Source organism: Periplaneta americana, chromosome 4, assembly GCF_040183065.1.
Source record: "Periplaneta americana isolate PAMFEO1 chromosome 4, P.americana_PAMFEO1_priV1, whole genome shotgun sequence".
NCBI lineage: Eukaryota > Metazoa > Arthropoda > Insecta > Blattodea > Blattidae > Periplaneta > Periplaneta americana.
The window spans coordinates 182401131-182423026 of NC_091120.1; the positions used below are offsets into that span (position 1 = coordinate 182401131).

Here is a 21896-nt window from a genome sequence, read left to right on the forward strand (position 1 = left end):
CTGCAAGAGTGCGTCCCGATCTGTGCGCGCGCTCGTTCAGATGAAATACGAATAAAATGTGTAGAAATAAACTATTACAACTGGTTTTTAGGATATTATTTTTTGTTTATTTCATTGGCAGTGCCATGGCACACTGGTACTACCCCAAAAGCCGCCCCTGGCAGACTGTATGGAAGGAAATGTCTATGGTGAATATTGCCAGCACTGCAGAGCTTGCTTATCATTAAATATGCCAGCAGATAACTGTTTTGTGTGTCACAGCATTCATTGCCGGATGGTGTAAGAAAACAGAGAATAACGGAATTTATATTCATCCTGGGATCCATTATTGTTCTTTATTCATCATAGCTATATGATAACTTTCTTCATATTACAAAATATTTTCTACTATTAATAATAGTCAAATCCTTTGCTATTTATTTTTGTTAAAATTTATCGCAACTTCTATGCAGAGATGAATTCGAAGTAGAATAAACATTTGTATTGTTTATACAATATGTTTATGCCAATATTACAATATTTTCTTTCATGGCTTCCAAAACAAGAAAGATGAAGCAATACTGATTTTGGAATGTCTCAACAGATTTTATCATTTGACTTTTGGTTCATGGTGATGAACTAAGAATATATGTTCAATAAAAAAAGAAATCATGTTCCATGAGGGGAAAGAATTGTTACCGGTATTCAATTCCTGTAAGTTGCACTGTTATTTTATCTTCAATGGAATGTTTTTTGTTACTATTAATTGTAATTACCTATTATCATTTCTACATAGCCCATGAGATTTCCGACTCAAAACAATGAACAAGTGTTTAATTTTCACTGTTTTGTCCTATAAGCACAACATGAATAATGACATTATATCAGTCTCAATTCAAATCTCTGAAATATTTGAGATCATTCTTTATTAGCCCTGATATAATCTTTTCGTAATTTCTTTATTGTCTTACGAGATTACAGAATCTCATGTCTTTATTTCAGTTAACAGCGAGGCACATGTGAATAATAAATTTACCCTTTCACTGTTGGCCTGAAGGCTTCATTGCAGTAGGCTTAACAACGTCAAATAAGCAGTGACAGCATTCTAATATGATAAAAAGGCATTAATGTTACAAGATGATTATGTTTGGCTAAATCAGCATCCGATGATATATTCTTTCTCATTGACCTCTGGCTGCCAAAAATCCTTCGTCCATTCTACCACACATTATCCTTCAGGTTGCGCATTTGTTGAGAATGTTTGATTCCAAAAGTGTGTGCCGGAACATTATCCAATTTTGACTGTAACAGATAATATCACTTGATTACAATACAGTTTCACTATAATTAATAACTAATGAAAATCACTACAGACAGTCAAATTTCGCGAAATCAATAACATTTTAAAAGTGAAAAAAGTGGTGTTGAACATGTTTAAACATTGCTCCATTCACATTTTTTTGTAGGCGGGAAAAGTGGTAAAATTGGTGGAATTCACGAATTTTAACATCATTATTGTATTCATACACGAATTTTAACATATCATTCTATTTATTCACGATTTTTTTTCCATTTGCTTAAATTTCGGGGAATTAAAAATATAAATAAATAAATAATGTTCTCATTCATATTCATCTACACAACAATGCCTCATATAAAGTGAAAATGTAGATAAAATTTGTCAAAATAACCACTTAAATATTTCAAAGCGTGTTTACCTTTATAAAGGTGATATAAAGTTATAACCAAATTAATAATGCGTTTCCGTATACAAAAACACTCCCAAAAATAATATACACTTATGAAAAAAAAAATTATTTGATTAACAATATTTTCACAGTTACAATTACACATATATTAAAAACTATATATAAACATTTACATAGAGATAATAAATTTTACAGGAGAAAAAGTTCGTCCAAAGGGCTGGACTCTGGAAGAGTACCCAAAACGCTCATTGCATTTCCGCGTTGAATAGCAATATTTAAGCATTGACGCAAATAAGTAGTGCAACGGTGATCACCAGTAATGGAGATCAAAATTTGGCCGATTTGAGATTCCAAAACTTTAGCGTCATGACTCCAAGGACCAAAGGTCTCCACAGCAAATGGGACAAAGATATAAATAATAATAATAAATAAAATAACTTTCTAAATTATAGACATCAGCTCAAAGAACTTTGAGTGACCACAAGAGTCCTGAAAACAATAAACATGTACAATAATGTAATGTGATACATTGAAGAAAAAAGAAAGTTAATTGTTGAAGGCAAATATAAGTTGATTAATTGAAATAGAGATGATGATGTAATATTTGAAGAGAATCCTTGATAATATTTATAAGAATAGACATTACAGAATCAAAAGAAATGTGAAGTTCCTTAAGATAATTCCATGTGAATTTTGTGATTGAACCTCTACTGCCAAACAGCAAACCAATGACGGACCATTGTTTAAGAGGGACGTTGTACTTTTGAGAAAGATACGGCAGACAAGGTTCAAATATGGACTTCTTCTCAATATCAACCTCGGTGGCCTGATTTAGGTTTCTTTCGAAACGGATAGTAGGGTCAAGAACAAGAGCCCGTTCTAAGTGTCCGTTGATAGCAATAATGTCAGCCCATCTAAAAGAACCATCTGATGATACACAATGTTCTTCCTTATGAATCTCCCAATTTAAAGTTTTTAACGATATCGCCAAAGCATGTCGTACACGATGATGTCTAGCATTGATCAGCAGCTCGCCTTTAGGGCATTGTCCAAGCACGTGTCCAACCGCCGAAATATTGCTTGACATTTTTAAAGCATTGGTCCATTCTGAGGAAGATAGGCCCTTTCGATTGCTTACCCATGAGTTAGCCTTGGGGAGATCACTATAAACAATAACCCCTTTACCACGCAAGGTATGGTTTGTCCAAGTTTGGAATGCGTCATTTCTTAAGTGTTTACGAATTTTACGACCTGACCAGTTGATAGCATCAATCAATAATAATAATGACAATTCTCAATACTAGTTAGGACAGAAAGATAAATAATAAATCTACTTAAACCAAGAGTGTGTTTGTAGAATTTGCAAATGCCAATTATCACAACAAAAAACAAAATGCAGTCTGCTTTAGCAGAAATTGCTAGTGCAATGTAAGTGTCAAGACACTTCAAAATAAATTGCACATTCTTCAGGGCCAAACAGTAAGTAGGGGTTGAAATAAAATCTAGCTGACATTCGCAAAAAGTTCTTACAACATAATTCATTCACTTCACTGTAGTTTTTGAAGAGACTGTAACTTTACATTTTTAACTTTCTTTGACCCAGCACCCTCAACTGTTCTTTCAGTTGTGTATATTCAGTCACACTTACGCAAAGGTTTACCTTTATTTTATATTTTCACTCATCTCTTTAGTATACAAGGTGGAAGTGATGTGTAACCGTGCAGGTTGAAGGGGGCAATAGAATATATTAAAATAAATAAGAAACCTATTATGCATTTTGTAATTAAGAGCATGGCTAATTAGAAAATTAAGCTGAAAGACTGCATAGTTTGGCAACAGTGCATCGCTGGCTCACATACAAATACACATAAACTCCAGTCTGAAGAGCAACATTCAGGCTCTTAGTCATAGCAGGAGAGTTGTCAGTCTTCCTAATGGCAAGAAATAACGACATGTTAATCGTTTCATTTAATTTGCATGGAAACTTTCTGTTTATTTAAAATCTGCAAAGAAATAAATAATTTCTTATCATGCAAATCTGACTCTCAGGTAGAAGCTCTCTGTGAAGCAGGCTTGAATAATTTCAAGGGAAAAATTGTTCTGGGGCCGGGTATCAATCCCAGGACCCTTCGTTTAGCGCACGAATGCTCTACCGCCTGAGCTACCCAGGAACTATACACGACACCTCACAATTCTTCCCTTTATATCCACTCAAATGGACTGACAAGACGCCAGAAACCCAACTTTGAGTGCACACAATTCTGTGTGACTTAAATTGTGGCTTTCTGTTAACGTACCTCCAGTAACGAATATATTATGCAAATCTGGCTTTCAGGTAGTAGCTCCCTGTGAAGCAGGTTTGAATAATTTCAAGGGAAAAATTGTTCCAGGGCCGGGTATGTATTCGTTACTGTAGGTACGTTAACAGAAAGCCACAATTTAAGTCACACAGAATTGTGTGCACTCAAAGTTGGATTTCTGGTGTCTTGTCAGCCCATTTGAGTTGTGTGGATATAAAGGGAAGGATTGTGACGGTGTCGTGTATAATTCCTGGAGTAGCTCAGTCGGTAGAGCATTCATGCGCTAAGCGAAGGGTCCTGTGAACGATACCTGGCCCGGAACAATTTTTCCCTTGAAAAAAAAAATTTCTTATCAGTTTGAGAGTAGAAATCAGAATCATATACATAGTACCCCAGATCACATATAGATTGCTCATTCCTATGTTAAAATCAGTTGCACTTTGAAGAGAACAACCGCCAGGATCGCCACCCGTCCGCCGTAAATGAACACGAGATGGCAGTACAGACGCTAATGCTCCTTATGTAACAACTAGATGGCAGCATAGTAAACCTGACAAAAGTTGTTACCGTCAAAGCCTATAACGCAGCGCAATCTCGGTATATATGATCTAGGACAATACTTAACAAATGAAACAGTGTGAAAAACTTTTTTTTCAGAGAAAAGTACTGTACCGATTTGGGGCAAATATGGTATTAGAATTTTTTGTTGCACTTTATACCCAAGGAATAAGTTGTTAAAAATCTGTATAGCTATAGTACTTCCATCTTGTATACGCAATAATAATACTAATATCTTAATTTAAATACCATACAGATCACAATTCATACTTCAAATATCTTCCAAAATAAATATGGATCATGTTTTATGTACTGTATATCTGTTCCACAATTAGGTACATTATGCAAGGTTTCATGTTCATTTAATATGCAAAATAAGAAAGATGTCACTAAAAGTTTTGTTGTTTTTCTACTATATTAAAATATATACATTACAAGACTGTCAATGGACTGCAAGATTTATTTATAATGAATAATTTTGTTTGTCTATAGCAAATAAGAATTAAGCCTATACTAAAATGAATGCTCGTTTTGCAAGAACAATGAAAGAAAGAAAAACGTTAGCATAATTTTTAACGAAGGTACTTCTTTATAACACAATCACTTTTGACATGCATTTTGATCACATCTAGCAGAACTTCAACATGCGTTCAATTTTCTTTTCTCTCGCTTTTATTTAATTGGGAATGCTTTACCTTCTCTGGAGAGTGGGCACCAGGACCAGGTGTCTGCGTAGAATCAGAGGGCAGTTCATAGCGAGAACTGAGGGAGTATGCAGGAGCCTTATCCCTGTAGCTGTCAACCCTAGCATCGTTGTATGTTCCAGGTCCTGAAGTCAAAATAGTTATTTTCCATGTTGAATCTTTCGTACACTGCTTTTAACACTTGAATATAAATAATTGATTAAATGGCGATCTTACTCGTGTTAATTATGTAAGCGTGTGCGGCTTACAGTTATTTTGTTTTACCCTTTGTCTCCCTGAAAAAGTAAATGCAGGGGCATGTTTCTAGTTACTCTATTCTGTTTGGCCAAGAACAGTTGAGATGTTGTGAACTTTAGATGCTGCAGGATACAAATAAAAAAAAAAAAGAATCTCAGAATTTTGACTTCCCAATTGATAAGAAAAAAAACATTTTTTTTAAACTGATATTTTCTTCTACTACTTGAACAGAGGAAATTCTCTTCAAAATATGTGACTGGTTCTCAGTCAATAAATTGGTATTAAATTGTAACAAAACTAACATAATTCAATTTAAATCCTGCGCAAATTCAACCTCGCAAATTTCTAGCGCAATAATTAACAATAGATCCCTATTAGAAACAACAATAACCAAATTTCTTGGCTTAAAAATCGATAATGTGTTAAATTGGAAAAATCATATTAAAGAAATTACCCCCAAACCAAATTCAGCTTGTTTTGCTGTTAGATCTATGCAAAAGATAGTAAATATCAATACCTTAAAAACAATATACTCTGCATACTTCCACTCGATAATGAGTTTTGGAATAATATTCTGGAGAAATTCCACAGATAGTAACAGTATATTTCTATTCCAAAAAAGAGTAAACAGAATAATGGTAGGTGCCAAATCTAGGGAATCATGTAGGACTATTTAAAAAAAACTACAAATAATGTCCATGGCTTGTCAGTATATCTTTTCATTAATAATCTTCCTCGTATGTAATCGTGAAAACTTTTTAACTAATTCAACAGTTCACAGCATAAATACACGTCAAAAAAATGACTTTCATACTCCATCGGCAAGTCTATCATGCTATCAAAAAGGAGTGCATTATATGGCAGTAAAAATTTTTAATAGGCTCCATATCGATATAAAAAATGAAACTCAAAACATAAGATTATTTAGGGCTAAATTAAAGAAGTACCTAAATTCTCACGCCTTCTATTTTGTAGGTGAATTCATGACATTCAATAACACTTCATGAAATTGACACTAAAACTTTGTGTTGTACAAGTAGCCTATATTGTAAATCTCTTCTGTATATATTTCACCTAGACTGTGACTATAAATTAAGACTTTATAATAGTATTAAGTTTTTTGACTTGTTCCATATTCTAGCTGTAAAGCAATGTATGAATACCATGGAATGTTAATAAATACAATACAATACTAATGTTTTATTTTGTACTAAGGATAATGTAGAAATAAAGGCAACAGAATAATCAGGGCTAGAAAAATATTTCCAGAACATACGACATTAATGAAATTAAGGGTAGTGGTAATTTATATACAGCATGTTTTCTTTTCTTCAATTAGATTTTTAATCCCTATATTTCAACATACTGAAGCTTCGAACTTTTCCAGCTTCAGAAACAGAAATAAGCAGAATAATTCCTTATTTGCAATGTACATCATAAAACATTTACAAGTTACACTGTTACAGTTGTTATTTGTTAATGAATTCAGATACGTACATATTAATACAGTGTGTCCGCAAACTCACTCCGCAGCGAGAAGAGATGCTCGATCTCCTAGCGAGAAGTTTTAAGTTGGCAGAAAAATCATTCACACGTGTTCAGTGTTGACCTTCGAGTGGAGTGAATACCACTTCCCAACATAACTGCAGCCACCAGCGGTGAATCCCACCTACCAACATAATTGCAGCTCCTAGCGTATATATCGTCGTCTCCTTGATGTGGAGTGAGTTTGCAGACGCACTGTATTATTACATACATTAAACATCCAACTATCAGATATACTGTATAATTTAGCAGGAAGTACAACAAATGCGAGTTACAGTAAAACCGCGATAAGACGCTGTTCAAGGGACTGGGTGTAAAATGCGTATTAACCGGGACCGTGTATTAGGCGGGTATACTAATTTTGACTTATATACAGTACCTATTAGCATTTTTATTTATTGGAATATATGATTCATGAAAGGTAATACAGTATTACTCCATTATGTAATTACTGTACTGTACATCAAAGACATTTACAATATGTACTGTACTTATTTCTTCCGAAAAAGAAAAAGCCATTTATAGTTGTTTGCCGTGTGCGTGTTCTCCAAGTCCTCATGTTTACCACACTTCAGTTTCTGCACTTACATCCTCCCAACATCGCAGCTGTAGTGATTGAGTCGCGATTTTTTATTATCGTTCTTAATGTCGATTATGGGATTCCTAATGAATCAGAGAGTTGTTTCTGAGTAAGAGTACTGTTCTCATCGTACTTTCGTAAGATTTCCAATTTTTCCGACACAGAAAGGGCTTTTCGTTTAACACTCATTGTAATCACAGACACTTCAATACACAAAAGGACAACAAACTGCCTAGCAAAAATTTCCAGAATTTTATTACGGCCGAGTGAGGAATGTTGTTTGAGAGAGAGGGTTAGCAAGAGGGTGGGGTATTGTACTGTATGTAGGGTTTAACCACGCAGATAAGGAGTCGATTAAGAGAGCGTAACAAGAGGGTGGGGTATACTAAGTTATGAAGTATGAAGGTTTAAATGCGCAGGTAAAGGGTTGAATACCAATACTTTTCAGGTTAATGACCAAGATGTTTCATTGCTGAAAATTACATCGAAAATATTCCACAAAAATAGCGTATTATGCGGAACTTGAGCGCAACAAACGGGGTATTTTACAAAGGCGTAATAAGAGGGCGTTCTTATCGACATTTTACTGTATTTACATTTATCTTGTTAGTACAGCCCAAATTTATATCCAAAGACAATGTATAATGTGAGTGCATGATGGCCATAAATATCAGCAATTCCTCCGCAAATACATTGGTGTGGCTGGCAGAGTTTACAACCAAGGCATAAAGCCATTGCGATTTTGAAGGATGTACTATCTATTAGAGTGCCGATGTGAGTTGATTTATGTGTGTCAATTATATACATACTAGGTGACCATTTTGTATGTGAAATATATACAGTGGCATTGTGACCTTATGTTGTTACTCTGTGGAGAAGAGAAAAACACAGTCTATGACTAGAATAAGAAAGCAATCGTACTGCACAGGTGATGTAACAGCGGCTTGCTGTGTATTAGTACAAACAACTGCTGTTCCACAAACAGAATGGTCAGGTAATAATACGTTGTACTTTGTTAAAACGTTTTTCATAGGTTATACCACAGTGTAAATTTTGTAAAGTTCACTACTTCATTAAGTTTTATTTTATGTATTAAAAAAATTATTTCTGGATTCCCAAGGTTATTCCCTATTTAAGAATGATTACTTATTATTTAATAAACATATGTGTAGTGCAACAATGAAGAAGAAAGTAACTTATTGGAATCATGTACATGTTATTATAATATAGTTATTGCAATTTTATGTTTATAGCACATGAATCATATTACATCATTACAAAAGATCTTATATACCATTAAATAAAATAATAAGAAAAGGAAGGAAAATGTATTTTATTTAAGACTTACATTACGAATTTCTGAGAACAAAATGCTGTAGATGTAATGAAGATTTTTAATCACAATACCAAAATATGAAGTATTTACTTCAAAATGACTGATAATATGTCATACTATGTGATGGTTGTATATACAGTGCATTTCAAAAGTCACACATATTTTCTGCTACAGCTAAATGAAAATATTTTTCGAAAAACGCTCGGACACGTCAAACAGTATATTTTAAAAGACACTTTTTCACAAAAACAAACCATTCTTGGTATCATTGTGCTAGTTGTGACGTCATCGGAAACATTTTTAAGTGGCACCCTGCGATTTTTCTGTATACCATCTGAAAGATTTTATTATTCTCCATGGTTACATAAGCTATCAATTGTTTTATACAACAAACGTTGCTCTGGTATCTAATATCGGTACCGGTACTCCAAGAATATAAATTTAAAAATACAGTATACAAACTTCTACAAAGTAATGCAATCCTTGGTACAACAGCCCATGAAGGGCCAAGGATGACCAGCAGACTAGCGGCGTTGTTCACATGCCTCAGCAGAGGTACAGATGTAACATGATGATATCCACAGCTGTTACAGCTGGTTTCAGAAACTGGATTTTGCTACTTACCATAGCTCCCCAAATTCATCACGATGCTAGGTGGGTCACTGGTCCCATACACTGGCCGAAATGTCATGAGAAAATTTCTTTCCCCATGAGAACTCGAACTAATGGTCATTCTGTAATGTGAGTCCAGGTACAATCCTTAGTCCATGTTACTATGACGCAGGACCTACTACGTTATATAATATAATATAATATAATATAATATAATATAATATAATATAATATAATATAAATATAATATAGTAGAACTTGGTTATAACGACATCCAAGGGACCTCGAAAATTATGTTGTTATGAAAGAGTGTCGTTGTAACCGAGATTCATATTATCAGTCTAGTGAGGTGGAAAATGAAAAATAATAAACATAATTAGGCTTATTTTAGATTTATGTATCCGCTTTTAAGCATACCATGAACACAATAAAATAAATGTACAATTATAAATACAGTATTCTGTATTAAAACAGTTTGTTCATTACTCACCAAACTTATTTACTGAGGAGTGAAGTAATCAGTCATTTTACTCTGTTGTCTCCTACTTGCCCAATATACATTTTATAAATTAAATTCTATATTCATTATTTCAGTTGCAATTTCACTGCTCCTTCTCCTAGCTTCATACTCCCTCCTCTAGCTTCATAGAAATGTTCACAAATCTAATGGCTTCTAAAGTGTCACTCACTTCTTTTAGTGGCCACACTGCATTAAAATGCGTGCACTTAGTGAAAACTTCCTGTCGAAACTGACTGCATGCAGGTACCATTAATACCGCATGAATTCGGGCAGGTTACAATGGGTGGGGAATCTGCCTGCATTCCAGAGGTCTATGATAGAAGTGAGCAGTAAAGGATTTGCCACATTTCAGCAAAATATTTCTTAAAATACTTTGGTTCTTAGAAAATTGTATTCCAAACTGAGGTTGAATATGACGTTATATGCGAGGTAGACGCATAGGCGTTTGTCATATTAAGCAAGGTATAAAAGCATATGTCTTATGGGGAATTAGCTGGGACCACAGAATATGTGACGTTATAGACGAGGTGTTGCACAAAACGAGGTCGCTATAACCAAGTTCTACTGTATAATATATTATAATATAATTACGAGAGTGTCTTGCCTGACTCCGAGAGTCATTGCAGATCAATGCTAGAATGAAAATACAAGTGCACAGCGTACCTACTTGAAGTAATACTAAAAAAAAGAGTTAGTTTTAAACAGAAAAATTTTATTTGTGATATTTTCATTAAGTGACAAACTGTCGCAAGATTGAAATTTTGTATCTGGTATCAACATTCCGCCTACAGCTGTATACAATGAAGTCCAATATAGTGTAGTCCACAGTGAAAAGTATGTCCCTCGAGAAAATAGATCATTATCACTGAAATTCTTAATTGCAGAGATTCAGTGAATTTGTCAGCATAGAACAACTCTGCATTATAATTTATCACTAACCCTATCTCGAGTTGAGAGCAAATCCTGTGCCATTACCAGCCCCATATCACTGTAATTCCACATGACAATATTTCCATTCCGAATAGTTTTGTAAACTGCGTGGAATTCTTGACAGTTTACAACTAGTTAAGTTTACAGTACAGTGGAGAGTTGACTCTGCAGAAGAGATTTTGATTATTTTCTCAGAAAACTGTGACATAGTGTTCTATTTTTAGGTTCGTATCTCTAATTACTAGCAAACAACCAAAGGCAACAACCCTCATCCACAGGTATTATATAATAATAATAATAATAATAATAATAATAATAATAATAATAATAATAATAATAATGATAATAATAATAATAATAATGATAATAATAATAATAATGATAATAATAATAATAATAATAATAATAATAATAATAATAATAATAATAATAATAATAATAATAATAATAATATAGCGCATTTTTGTAGTCTTGAGTTCATTCCATGTGTGTGGTGTCTCAGAAAAGAAAAGCGTATTTAGGAAGTGATAACTCAAAATAATTCTGTGGCTGGAAGGAAAAAGGTCGTAAGTCAATTTTTTGTTAAAATGAGATTTTTATATATTCTGAAAGCGGAAACAATTCTCTACAATCTGGTAAAACGGCTAAAGTCAAATAAGATTCCTGACTGGATTTATAGAGTGTTACCAAATGTCTTAAGTACTTTTTGAATCGACCACACACAGAATAAAGGACTTAAGAATATTTAATACTTTATTCCTTACAAACCATCACATGTTTACTTTCCATGCTTCCCTATTAAAAAGGTCTAATTTGTATTTTAGTCATTTTATCACATACTGATGCCCTTTCCTTTTGAAACTTTAAGCACCAGAGTAAACAGTCCTATAATTGTTTAAGACCCATTTTGCATTCTTAATAATTTACATTTCTGATTTATTTTGACATGAAAAAGGTCTTATGTTTAAATAGTCCCTTCTACTCAGTTTGGGGTCTAGTCTTAAAAGAGCTTAAGTACGGCTATTTTTAGAAATAATCAAGAAAATTGTTAAATGAGCAACATTACCTATTTTAGAAGAAATATAAACAATATAAGCAAATAATATTCAGCAAAAACCTCTTAATTAGTCTTCTTCTTCTTCTTCACTTCCTGGTTTAGGCATTAATTGCCTGTTCCGTCTTCACTAATAGATCTAGGCCCATCTCTTCCGAGGACGTCCAACATCTCTTCTTCCTCTTGGGAAGTAGTTTTGTATTCTCTTTGGTAATCTACTCTCTGCCATTCTTTCTATATGTTCTTTCCATTGTTCCTTATTGTTAGTTATCTTTTCTTTTATGGAGTAGATTTGCAGTTCTTCACGGATATCCTCGTTTCTTATCTGGTCCATTCTAGTACACCCCTTTACTCTCCTTAAAAACTTCATCTCAGCTGCCTGGATTTTACTTTCATGTTTAGTAGTGGTAATCCAAGATTCACTCCCATATAGGAGGGTAGGAACTGCCATTGTTTTATAGAATTTTAATTTTGTTTGTTTGTGGGCTTTATTATTCAACGTTCTATTTATTGTGCCACAAATAGCTTGGAACTGATTAATTTTATATTCAATATCCTTATCATATCCATAGCTAATATCACATCCTAGATATTTATAGTGGGATACTTGTTCAATCTTAATTAGTAAACTCTATAATTGAAACCAATTTCAATCTTTCTACTGCTCTCCTGAAAAGTTAAACATTTTTACTTAAGACCTTTTTCCTCCCGGCCACAGAATTATTGAGTGTGTGAAGAACAGAGAGTCAAAAACAAGTTTATCACATGAGTGTAGAATCCCAGAAGAAACAATTAGAGTGGATGAAAGAAGAACACAAACTTATAAGTTTTGTCATTACGTGGGTAACCTTCCGATATATTGTGGTTACCCAATAATATATTCACAAAGGCAAATATAGATAATTTCTTGAATTCTTTTGTCTATCGTGGGGATTTCTGTGATTTTGAGGGGAGAATTGAACATTAGCTCATTAACAGTTCCCCTAAAAAAGCTTTAATGAGAAATGAGCATAGCAGTGCATGTTCTGGAATTATAATCTGCTTGTTTAGTTCCCGTGGGAAATGGTCCTAGTTCAGATAGTAAGTTACCATTCTGGAAATGCTGACATAAAGAAAAATCCCACGCTTTTTTCAGAGCTAAATCCCTGACAATTATACCAGAAACATCTGATTGCAATATTCTTTTTTCTACATATGACGTGCACTGAAAAACGAAGTCTCAAGTCGTGTAACACAAAACTCACAACAATTTTAACATGTAAGTCTGTTTATCTGGGTGCGAATTCTATCTCCTATTTCACTCCTTTTTTATATTCAATCTTTCAAAACAATGAAGCTATCACCTTGCATACTTTCACCTGAGGAAGGTGATCCTTTACCATCACAGAAAGTACGTAGCAGCATGAAATAAACATTTGCATGAGTATTAAACATTACGTCAATATTACATACGTACAAATAACAAGGAAAAATTCTCTCGGAATATTGGACTACTTGACAGAAACAAGAACAAGTTATGTAATTTGATATGAAAGTAAACTTTTTTTTTTTGTTCAATTGTAAGACCCTTAACTTATCGCTATTCACTCAGACTCTATGAGCAGCTCATATACAGGGTGATTCACGAAAATGGTGCAATATTCTAGGAACTAATTTCTGTTAAAATGGTGATGAAAAAAGTTAATATAAAAGTTTGTTATAATTTTAAAATTGGGTCATTCGGTATCATATTATTACAAATAAGTTCAACACTCAACCCTTGTATTTTATTTTCTATTTATTTATAGCTGCAGAGTTAAGGCCTTCTCTTATACTCCAAACAAAACTCCATTCACATTTTAGAAGAAGTAATTGTGTATAGGAAGCTGTCGTTTTTATGAATTTTTTAGTGATCGGTTTTCAAGGTATCGTTCTTTGAAAATTGGCTATTATGTCAAAATTTGATGCATTGACCAGTTTTAAAAGTATTATATCTTCAAGGCCATTCAAATAGAGTTGTGGGAAAAGTGCCATTGGAAAGCTTATGAACCGATATGACAGAACTTGAAAAATGTCTTTAACTTTTTCATTTTCAAGGTCATCCAGCAAATTTTGGGGGAGGGGGATATGTGCACCCCTTAATTTTCTTCCACAATGTATTTGACATATCATTTAATGTATTAACTATGTTCAACTTTGAATTTTGGATAATAATGGAAGCAAGGGATTTAAATTAATATATATTAAGTACTGGACTTAAGTACTGTCGACTGGATTTCCGGAGGGAAAAAGACCTTTAGGGAGGCCGAGACGTAGATGGGAGGATAATATTAAAATGGATTTGAGGGAGGTGGGGCATAATGATAGAGACTGGCTTAATCTTGCACAGGATAGGGACCGATGGCGGGCTTATGTGAGGGCGGCAATGAACCTTCGGGTTCCTTAAAAGCCATTTGTAAGTATATATTAAGTACCCCAAGAAGATCAAATGGATGGAGTTATGGCTTATACCAATCTTCACCGTCAAAAAGTAGAAAAAGTATGTATATAGGGTGCGGTAGTGGGATATGACGGTTTTTATAACCTTGTTGTGGGACACTCAGGACGAACTAAAAGAAAACACATATACTGGAAGTAATCTAGTACAATGCAATTTATTAATGTCTGATTACTTTTTAAAAATTACATTTCGTAAGTAGCCTCCATGGCAACGAATACATTCCTGCAATCTGCTATGAAAGTTCTGTATGAGTGAATCCAGAAATGCATATAGAGTGTTAGTTGGAAGGCCAGAGAGAAAAAGATCTTTGGTGAGGCCGAGATGTAGATGGGAAGATAATATTAAAATGGATTTGAAGGAGGTGGGATATGATGGTAGAGACTGGATTAATCTTGCTCAGGATAGGGACCGATGGTGAGCTTATGTGAGGGCGGCAATGAACCTCCAGGTTCCTTAAAAGCCAGTAAGTAACATTCACGTTATTACCCATCAGAAAAATACGTATTAAAGCTGGTTTTCAAGGACCCCATTTTCTACAGCAATGCACATAATCAGCTGAAGTAAACTGCGTGCCATCAACATAGTACATATACTATAGTCGCGACGCTGTTATTCCCGGCGTGACTCCTCCTCTTTGCTTACGTCTTAGGAAGTGAAGGCTAGGTAGGTAGTATCGTTCGCCATTTTTGTTCTTTCGTTGCCGAACTACCATACAAGGAATCTATTTGCCACACCGTTAAACATTATCATGTCGTAGCTCCTCTGATAATAAATCAAACGCACTGTAATTCAGCAAATAATTGAGCGGCAAATAACGTCTTCGTGTGCTTTCTGCAAATGCCAACGAAAGAGCCAAAATGGCGGGCGATTATATTAAGTATTTAGCGAGCCTTAAGAAATGAATAACGTCTTCCTCAGCGAATCACAAGACGCACACGTTTAAATGTAGCTGACCTGCAACGCAATTGACTGCCGGAAATTAGAGTGACGGGACTATAGCAATAAATCAAACAAAATTGTTAACAATGGATCAACTTCACAGTTCGTTGTGATTTTTTAAGGAATACTCTGTCCAATTTTTCAATCAGTGGGAATTATTTACAGTACAGTATAATTCTAAATGCTCGAGCAAAGTTCACAAGAATCTGTGTTTCGGAAGCTAGACTGTGATTATTTCCTAAACTATTCAAAATCTTTCTTTTTTCTTCACAACGATATCAGAAATCAGCTCCTAGAATATTGCACACTTTTCGTGTATATCACTAAAAGTATAGACCACTTAATTCATCAGAGATTATCGAGAGTACAAACTGAAGGAGAATGAGAGAGTCCAAAGCCACACTTTTAACAAAAATGGTTTTTTGTGCTAATTCATTTCTTATACATATGAAGAAGCTACCAGTAAAATATTATAAAAATTCTGAACAAATGACGTAAGTATACACTGAAGAAATTATGATACTGCATCCAATAGCATTGGACTCTAAATCTTCAATATACTCTCCTGTAAAATTTTGTCTGTGTGGCTTAGGACTATATATTTCTCACCCCTTCGTTTGTTGGAATGTCACAGAGCAACTGTAGTAACCCTTAGAAAACCTCTGTGCTGCCCGGACAACGGGTTTGCCTAATAGAAGTTATAAATTCAGGGTAGAGCAGAACATGAACCTGGGGCCCTCTGGCTTATATTTTTTGTACATTTTATTCAATTGTCGGTTTCTGGTTTAATTATGTAAATCCTACTTAATTGTAATCTAATACTAATATGTATACTCATGTGTTTATTTTTATTTTTACTGTGTACATTTTTTTTATTGAATTATCGGCTTCTGTTTTTATGTGATTCGTATTTGATTCTAACAACATTAATATGTATTTCACTATATTTATTTTTATTTTATGAGGTAAATTTTATGTAACTACCTCTTTTGATCTCATTATGTACCTAAATTGTATCAGTATGTAATTACTCAATTCCGATCCAGTTTTATGTTCAACTGTGTAAGCAAGTTTTCATCCTGGTTGAGTGTAAGAGAAGGCCTTACGGCCTTAACTCTGCCAGGTTAAATAAAGCCATTATTATTATTATTATTATTATTATTATTATTATATATCGAGGAAAAATTAAATAAATTCAACTATTTCTGTGGAACAATACGTAGAACACTGGGGAAGAAAGTGAGAAAGGAAACATCAATCAAATATTACAAAGTAATGGCAATTCCGTCCCTTCTATACGGCTGTGAATCTTGGGTTCTAAAGAAAAATGAAGAAAGAAAATGTTATGTTTTATTTAACGACGCTCGCAACTGCAGAGGTTATATCAGCGTCGCCGGATGTGCCGGAATTTTGTCCCGCAGGAGTTCTTTTACATGCCAGTAAATCTACTGACATGAGCCTGTCGCATTTAAGCATACTTAAATGCCATCGACCTGGCCCGGGATCGAACCCGCAACCTTGGGCATAGAAGGCCAGCGCTATACCAACTTGCCAACCAGGTCGACTTGAAGAATTGAAGCAGGTGAAATGAAATTTCTTAGATATGTTGCGGGTTATACACTACTGGACAAAAAAAGAAATGAAGATATAAGAAAAGAACTAAAATAGATAGTATAATTCAACTTATTAAAGAATATCGACATAATTGGAAAGAACATGTAAACAGAATGCCAACAACAAGTATAACGAGAGCAGCCATGAATTATAATCCATCAGGAAGGAGATCATTAGGAAGACCAGTAAAACGTTGGGAGATCAATTTTAATGGAGGCGGAACAGGCCGAAAGACCTAAACCTTGAAGAAGAAGAAGAAGATTATTATTATTATTATTATTATTATTATTATTATTCTCTTTTCTAGAAAAACTTCTTCACTGAAATTTAATTATTATCTAAATAATGTACTAATTAACAGAACGGATTGCGTAAAAGATTTGGGAATATTCTTTGACAGTAAATTGTATTTTCATAGTCACGTTGATTACATTTACAATCACGCAATCAGAATGCCAGGAATAATACGGTCAATAACTTATTCTTTTTCCACGCCCGATTCTCTTTTAATGCTATACTATACATTGGTGCGATCGAAACTCGAATATGCATCTTTAGTTTGGAACTCGATTACAACTACGGACTCGGCTAAATTAGAAAATATACAAAGAAAATTTATATCCTTATGTTCATTCAGATTTCTGCCCATTAATTCCGGGTATAGTTATGAGAGAAAATGTGAATATTTTAATTGTCAAAATCTATATGCTAGACGCCATGAGCTAGATTATCTGTTCTTTTGTAAAGTCCTCAAAGGTGATATATCCTGTGACTCTTTCTTAAACAATATTACCTTACGTATTCCAACAAAAGATATGAGAGCCCACAAACTTTTCTATATTAGAAATTCGAAATTTCTTTCACCAGTCTCCAGATGCATTAAAAATGCCAACATGCATGGCTGCGAATTCGATCCCTTCAGTGTATAGACTTTTTTTGCGCTTGGCAACGATTTATCATTTATGTATTATTTTAGGCATTATACTCAATTAACATTGTCTCATAGTATTCTTAGTTATCCATTCATCGTCATTATTGTAATTAATTGTAATTATATTTATGTGTAATAATTATTTTTGTTTTATGTTTTTTGTTATATTTGTGCTGAACTGTAATTGGCCACTGGCTGTTGTACAGCACATTAAATAAATAAATAAATAAATAAATAAAATAAATAAATAAAAATTATTATTATTATTATTATTATTATTATTATTATTATTATTATTATATGTCCAGTGCTGCAGCATTCAGCCAGTGTAGCACTTATACAAGTAAATATTTATGTGGTTACTGATTATTAATATATGGTAAGTGGGAATTTGCATGTCCTCAGTCCCATTTATACTGTGACAGCTGCCTCAGGATTCGAATGCGCGTCCGACAGGGCGTGCAGGGAGGAAGGCGGCGTGGGAGACGAGGTGAGCTCCGCGGAGCATTAGGGGGTGGTGCGCGGCGTAAAGAGGAGAGGAGAGACGGCGATATGCTGGGCCATGGCAGAGATGGGGAAGAAACAAAGCAGCGAGAACAGAATCATCCAGAAACAGAAACTTCCTGGGTCGTAGTTTCTGGAAAGTGTGGTTTAACTAATAAAAAGTGAGCAGCCTTCGAAGAGAGCCAGTTGTTGTTGGTATTGGACAGCGAGTTCAGCTTGTGAATCAGCAGCGCCCAGGAGTCTAGGGTTCGACACGCAAGTGAACTTGAGCAGTGTCCAGGCGGAAGCAACACAGTTGGAAGTCTTGAGTTCGAGTGCAGTGGACTGTCTCTGGAAGTCTTAAGTTCGAGTGCAGTGGACTGTCTCTGGAAGTCTTGGGTTCGATATACTGTGAACTTGAGTGAATGAGCTAGAAGAACTAGCCAAGGCAAACGAACTGTGAACTGAGAGTTTTGTGTTGTAAATAGTGCTTTGTGAACATTAGTTGAGATTAGGAGTACATTGTTGTTCTCAATAATCCAAGTGAATTGTCAATTGTCGTCTGTGGAGCGCAATAACGAATACTGTGTTGATGTGTGGAGTGAAATACCCATTGTTGACGGGATTGTTTAAATTCAGAAATATAGAAAGCCATTATTGTTGTAGATAAAAGTAACATTGTTGTGTGAAATAAAAGTCACAATACTATCTCATCAATGTACTTACTTTTATCGTTTATGTTTACAAAATATTTTTCTGGGGCTCGGTTCGATCTGGACTATCAATATTAAATATTAGCTATTCTATGATTTCTGTTATTGTTTACAAATTTTTCCCTTCATACGTATTTAACTAAAATGGTTGGGAAAGTTTCTGTCTAGACTGGAAAATCCCTCTCTTTTTATAATTTTTTCTTTATGTAATGCAGTATCCCAACATAAATCAGAATTCATGTAGATATATCAGAAGTCCACAATAAGTACACTGGGCTTACAAGCTAGAGGGCCTGGGTTCAAATCCCTGTTCATCTACTCTGAATTTGTAACTTGTATTAAGAAAGCTTGTAGTCCAGGCAACACCATTCTCAATTATCACCAATATTATTCATTACGAGTGTAATGTAGACCGACCCACCTCCTATGGTGCACTCTGACGAATTAAGTGGCCTATGAATAATTTCAAGGGAAAAATTGTTCTGGGGCCGGGTATTGAACCTGGAACCTTTGGCTAAATGCACCAAGGCTCTACCAACTGAGCTATCCAGAAACTCTACCAGATCCCGACTCAATTTCTCCCTTTATATCCACAGACCTCAAAGTGGGCTGAAAACTGTCGAGCAACCAACATTGAGTGCACACAAACTCTGTGTGACTTGAATTGTGGTTTTCTGTTAACGAACAGTGACGTGTATTATGCAAATCTAACTTTCAGGTATAGCTTTCTGTGAAGCTGATTTGAATAATTCCATGGGAAAAATTGTTCCGGGACCGGATACTGAACCCGGGACCTTTGGCTAAATGCACCAAGGCTCTACCAACTGAGCTACCCAGGAACTCTACCAGACCTCGACTCAATTTCTCTCTTTATATCCACAGACCTCAAAGTGGGTTGACAACTGTCAAGCACCAACATTGAGTGCACACAAATTCTGTGTGACTTGAATTGTGGTTTTCTGTTAACAAACAGTGACATGTATTATGCAAATCTAGCTTTCAGGTATAACTCTCTGTGAAGCTGATTTGAATAATTCCAAGGGAAAAATTGTTCCGGGACCGGATATTGAACCTGGGACCTTTGGCTAAATGCATCAAGGCTCTACCAACTGAGCTAACCAGGAACTCTACCACATCCCAAATCAATTTCTCCCTTTATATCCACAGACCTCAAAGTGGGCTGAAAACCGTCAAGCAACCAACACTGAGTGCTCACAAACTCTGTGTGACTTGAATTGTGGTTTTCTGTTAATGAACAGTGACATGTATTATGCAAATCTAGATTTCAGGTATAGCTCTCTGTGAAGCTGATTTGAATAATATTATATTACATTATTCAAATCAGCTTCACAGGGAGCTATACCTGAAAGCTATATTTATATAAATGGCCTATGTTTCTCACCACTAACGACATCTACGAGCCACGGTCATAATGTTCATTCTATACAATAAGATTCCACATGTCAATGAACATTAATGCAAAATCCTTTTGTGTCGTGACTGCTGATTGGTCCTATGTTCACGCCAGGAAATGAAATATGCATTAATCCTAGACACTTACCTGGGGTATTTTCTGACCCCACACCATCTTCTGTTGCTAATATCTACATCCATATACTCCGAAATGTAGGCCTACCCATAACCTAGATATGCTATTCTTGGTTATTTTACTTTCCTTTATAATTAAAATTATTATTTCATAATTATATATTGACTTTTTTTTTCATGTTTATTGCTCGAGTTCGAGGATGCTCCAGTTATAGAACACGTTCTTATTTTCTAGTTAGAATTATTGTGCAGTGATAGTGTTTTGTTGTAAGCAAAGTGAACAAATGAAACAAATATAGCATAAATTGCCATGTAGGCTATGGGTAAAGTGTTTTAGGTTCAAGAGTAATTATTTGTATTTGTAAAATTAGCTTCTTGTACTTTTTACTGCAGCAGGTGATGATACTAAATTAATTAATTACTTTTCTAAACATAATAATTAACACTTGATGCAATAACAATATCCTTTTTGTGTTATATTTCAAGGAAAGTCAATGTGTTCTCTGATATTTGAAAATAATAAAAACATTAAACTAATTTCATTAATGCATTCATTGATTGTTTAAACATAGTGAGTAAATAAATCTAGCTGCAATAAAAACTTTCAAATTGCTTGTACAGTATTTAGAGTATTTAGCTGCTTGTACAGTACTGTTATTGAAAGTTATCTTGAACCTTACGTTCCCTAAGTCTGTCTTTCGAACTGCTCGGTGCTGCATGTACTCATCAACGTAACGACACAAGGATGCCCCTCCCTCGGGTAACGTGACACTTTTCAGAAAACGTTGGTTCTTTTACCTTACAGCTCTCTACTGTAAAAGAACTTGGTTCAATAGAGACATCATCTTCTCACGATATTTCGGTTTTGAGAGGAGAACATAGTTTCGTAGCAAGTTTTAATTAACCTGTAATGAGTAGGTATTTAAATATAATCGTGTGTACACTCCTCTCTCATCCGGGCTGGGAACCGGCAATGGCGGAGTTATTACAGCTATTTCTATAAATTATATAGGTCTACATGACTTACACCTACAGCTAATATGTACATATTCTTATAACAATATTTTACATGCTTATTATTTGAATTTACATTAATTTACAATTATACACAATCCATATCTCTAT

The 21896-nt window shown here is 34.5% G+C and overlaps 1 protein-coding gene across 8 annotated transcripts in view; it reads right to left on the reverse strand.

Moving 5' to 3' along the window:
- Window positions 1-924: 924 nt before the first annotated feature.
- The window catches only part of LOC138698500 (ciliary microtubule associated protein 1A-like), a 35883-nt gene continuing 14911 nt past the window's right edge, over window positions 925-21896 (reverse strand). For 5 of the 8 annotated variants that reach the window (XM_069824476.1, XM_069824471.1, XM_069824470.1 and 2 more), the window contains 3 exons: window positions 13408-13437; window positions 5242-5375; window positions 925-1281 (listed from right to left, as the gene is read on the reverse strand). In XM_069824476.1, the coding sequence (XP_069680577.1) occupies window positions 1198-1281; window positions 5242-5375; window positions 13408-13437 (248 nt within the window). In that variant the 3' untranslated portion in view covers window positions 925-1197. The remainder of the gene's footprint in view (window positions 1282-5241; window positions 5376-13407; window positions 13438-21896) is intronic. The other 3 variants (XM_069824477.1, XM_069824473.1, XM_069824472.1) reach the window with 2 other exon arrangements.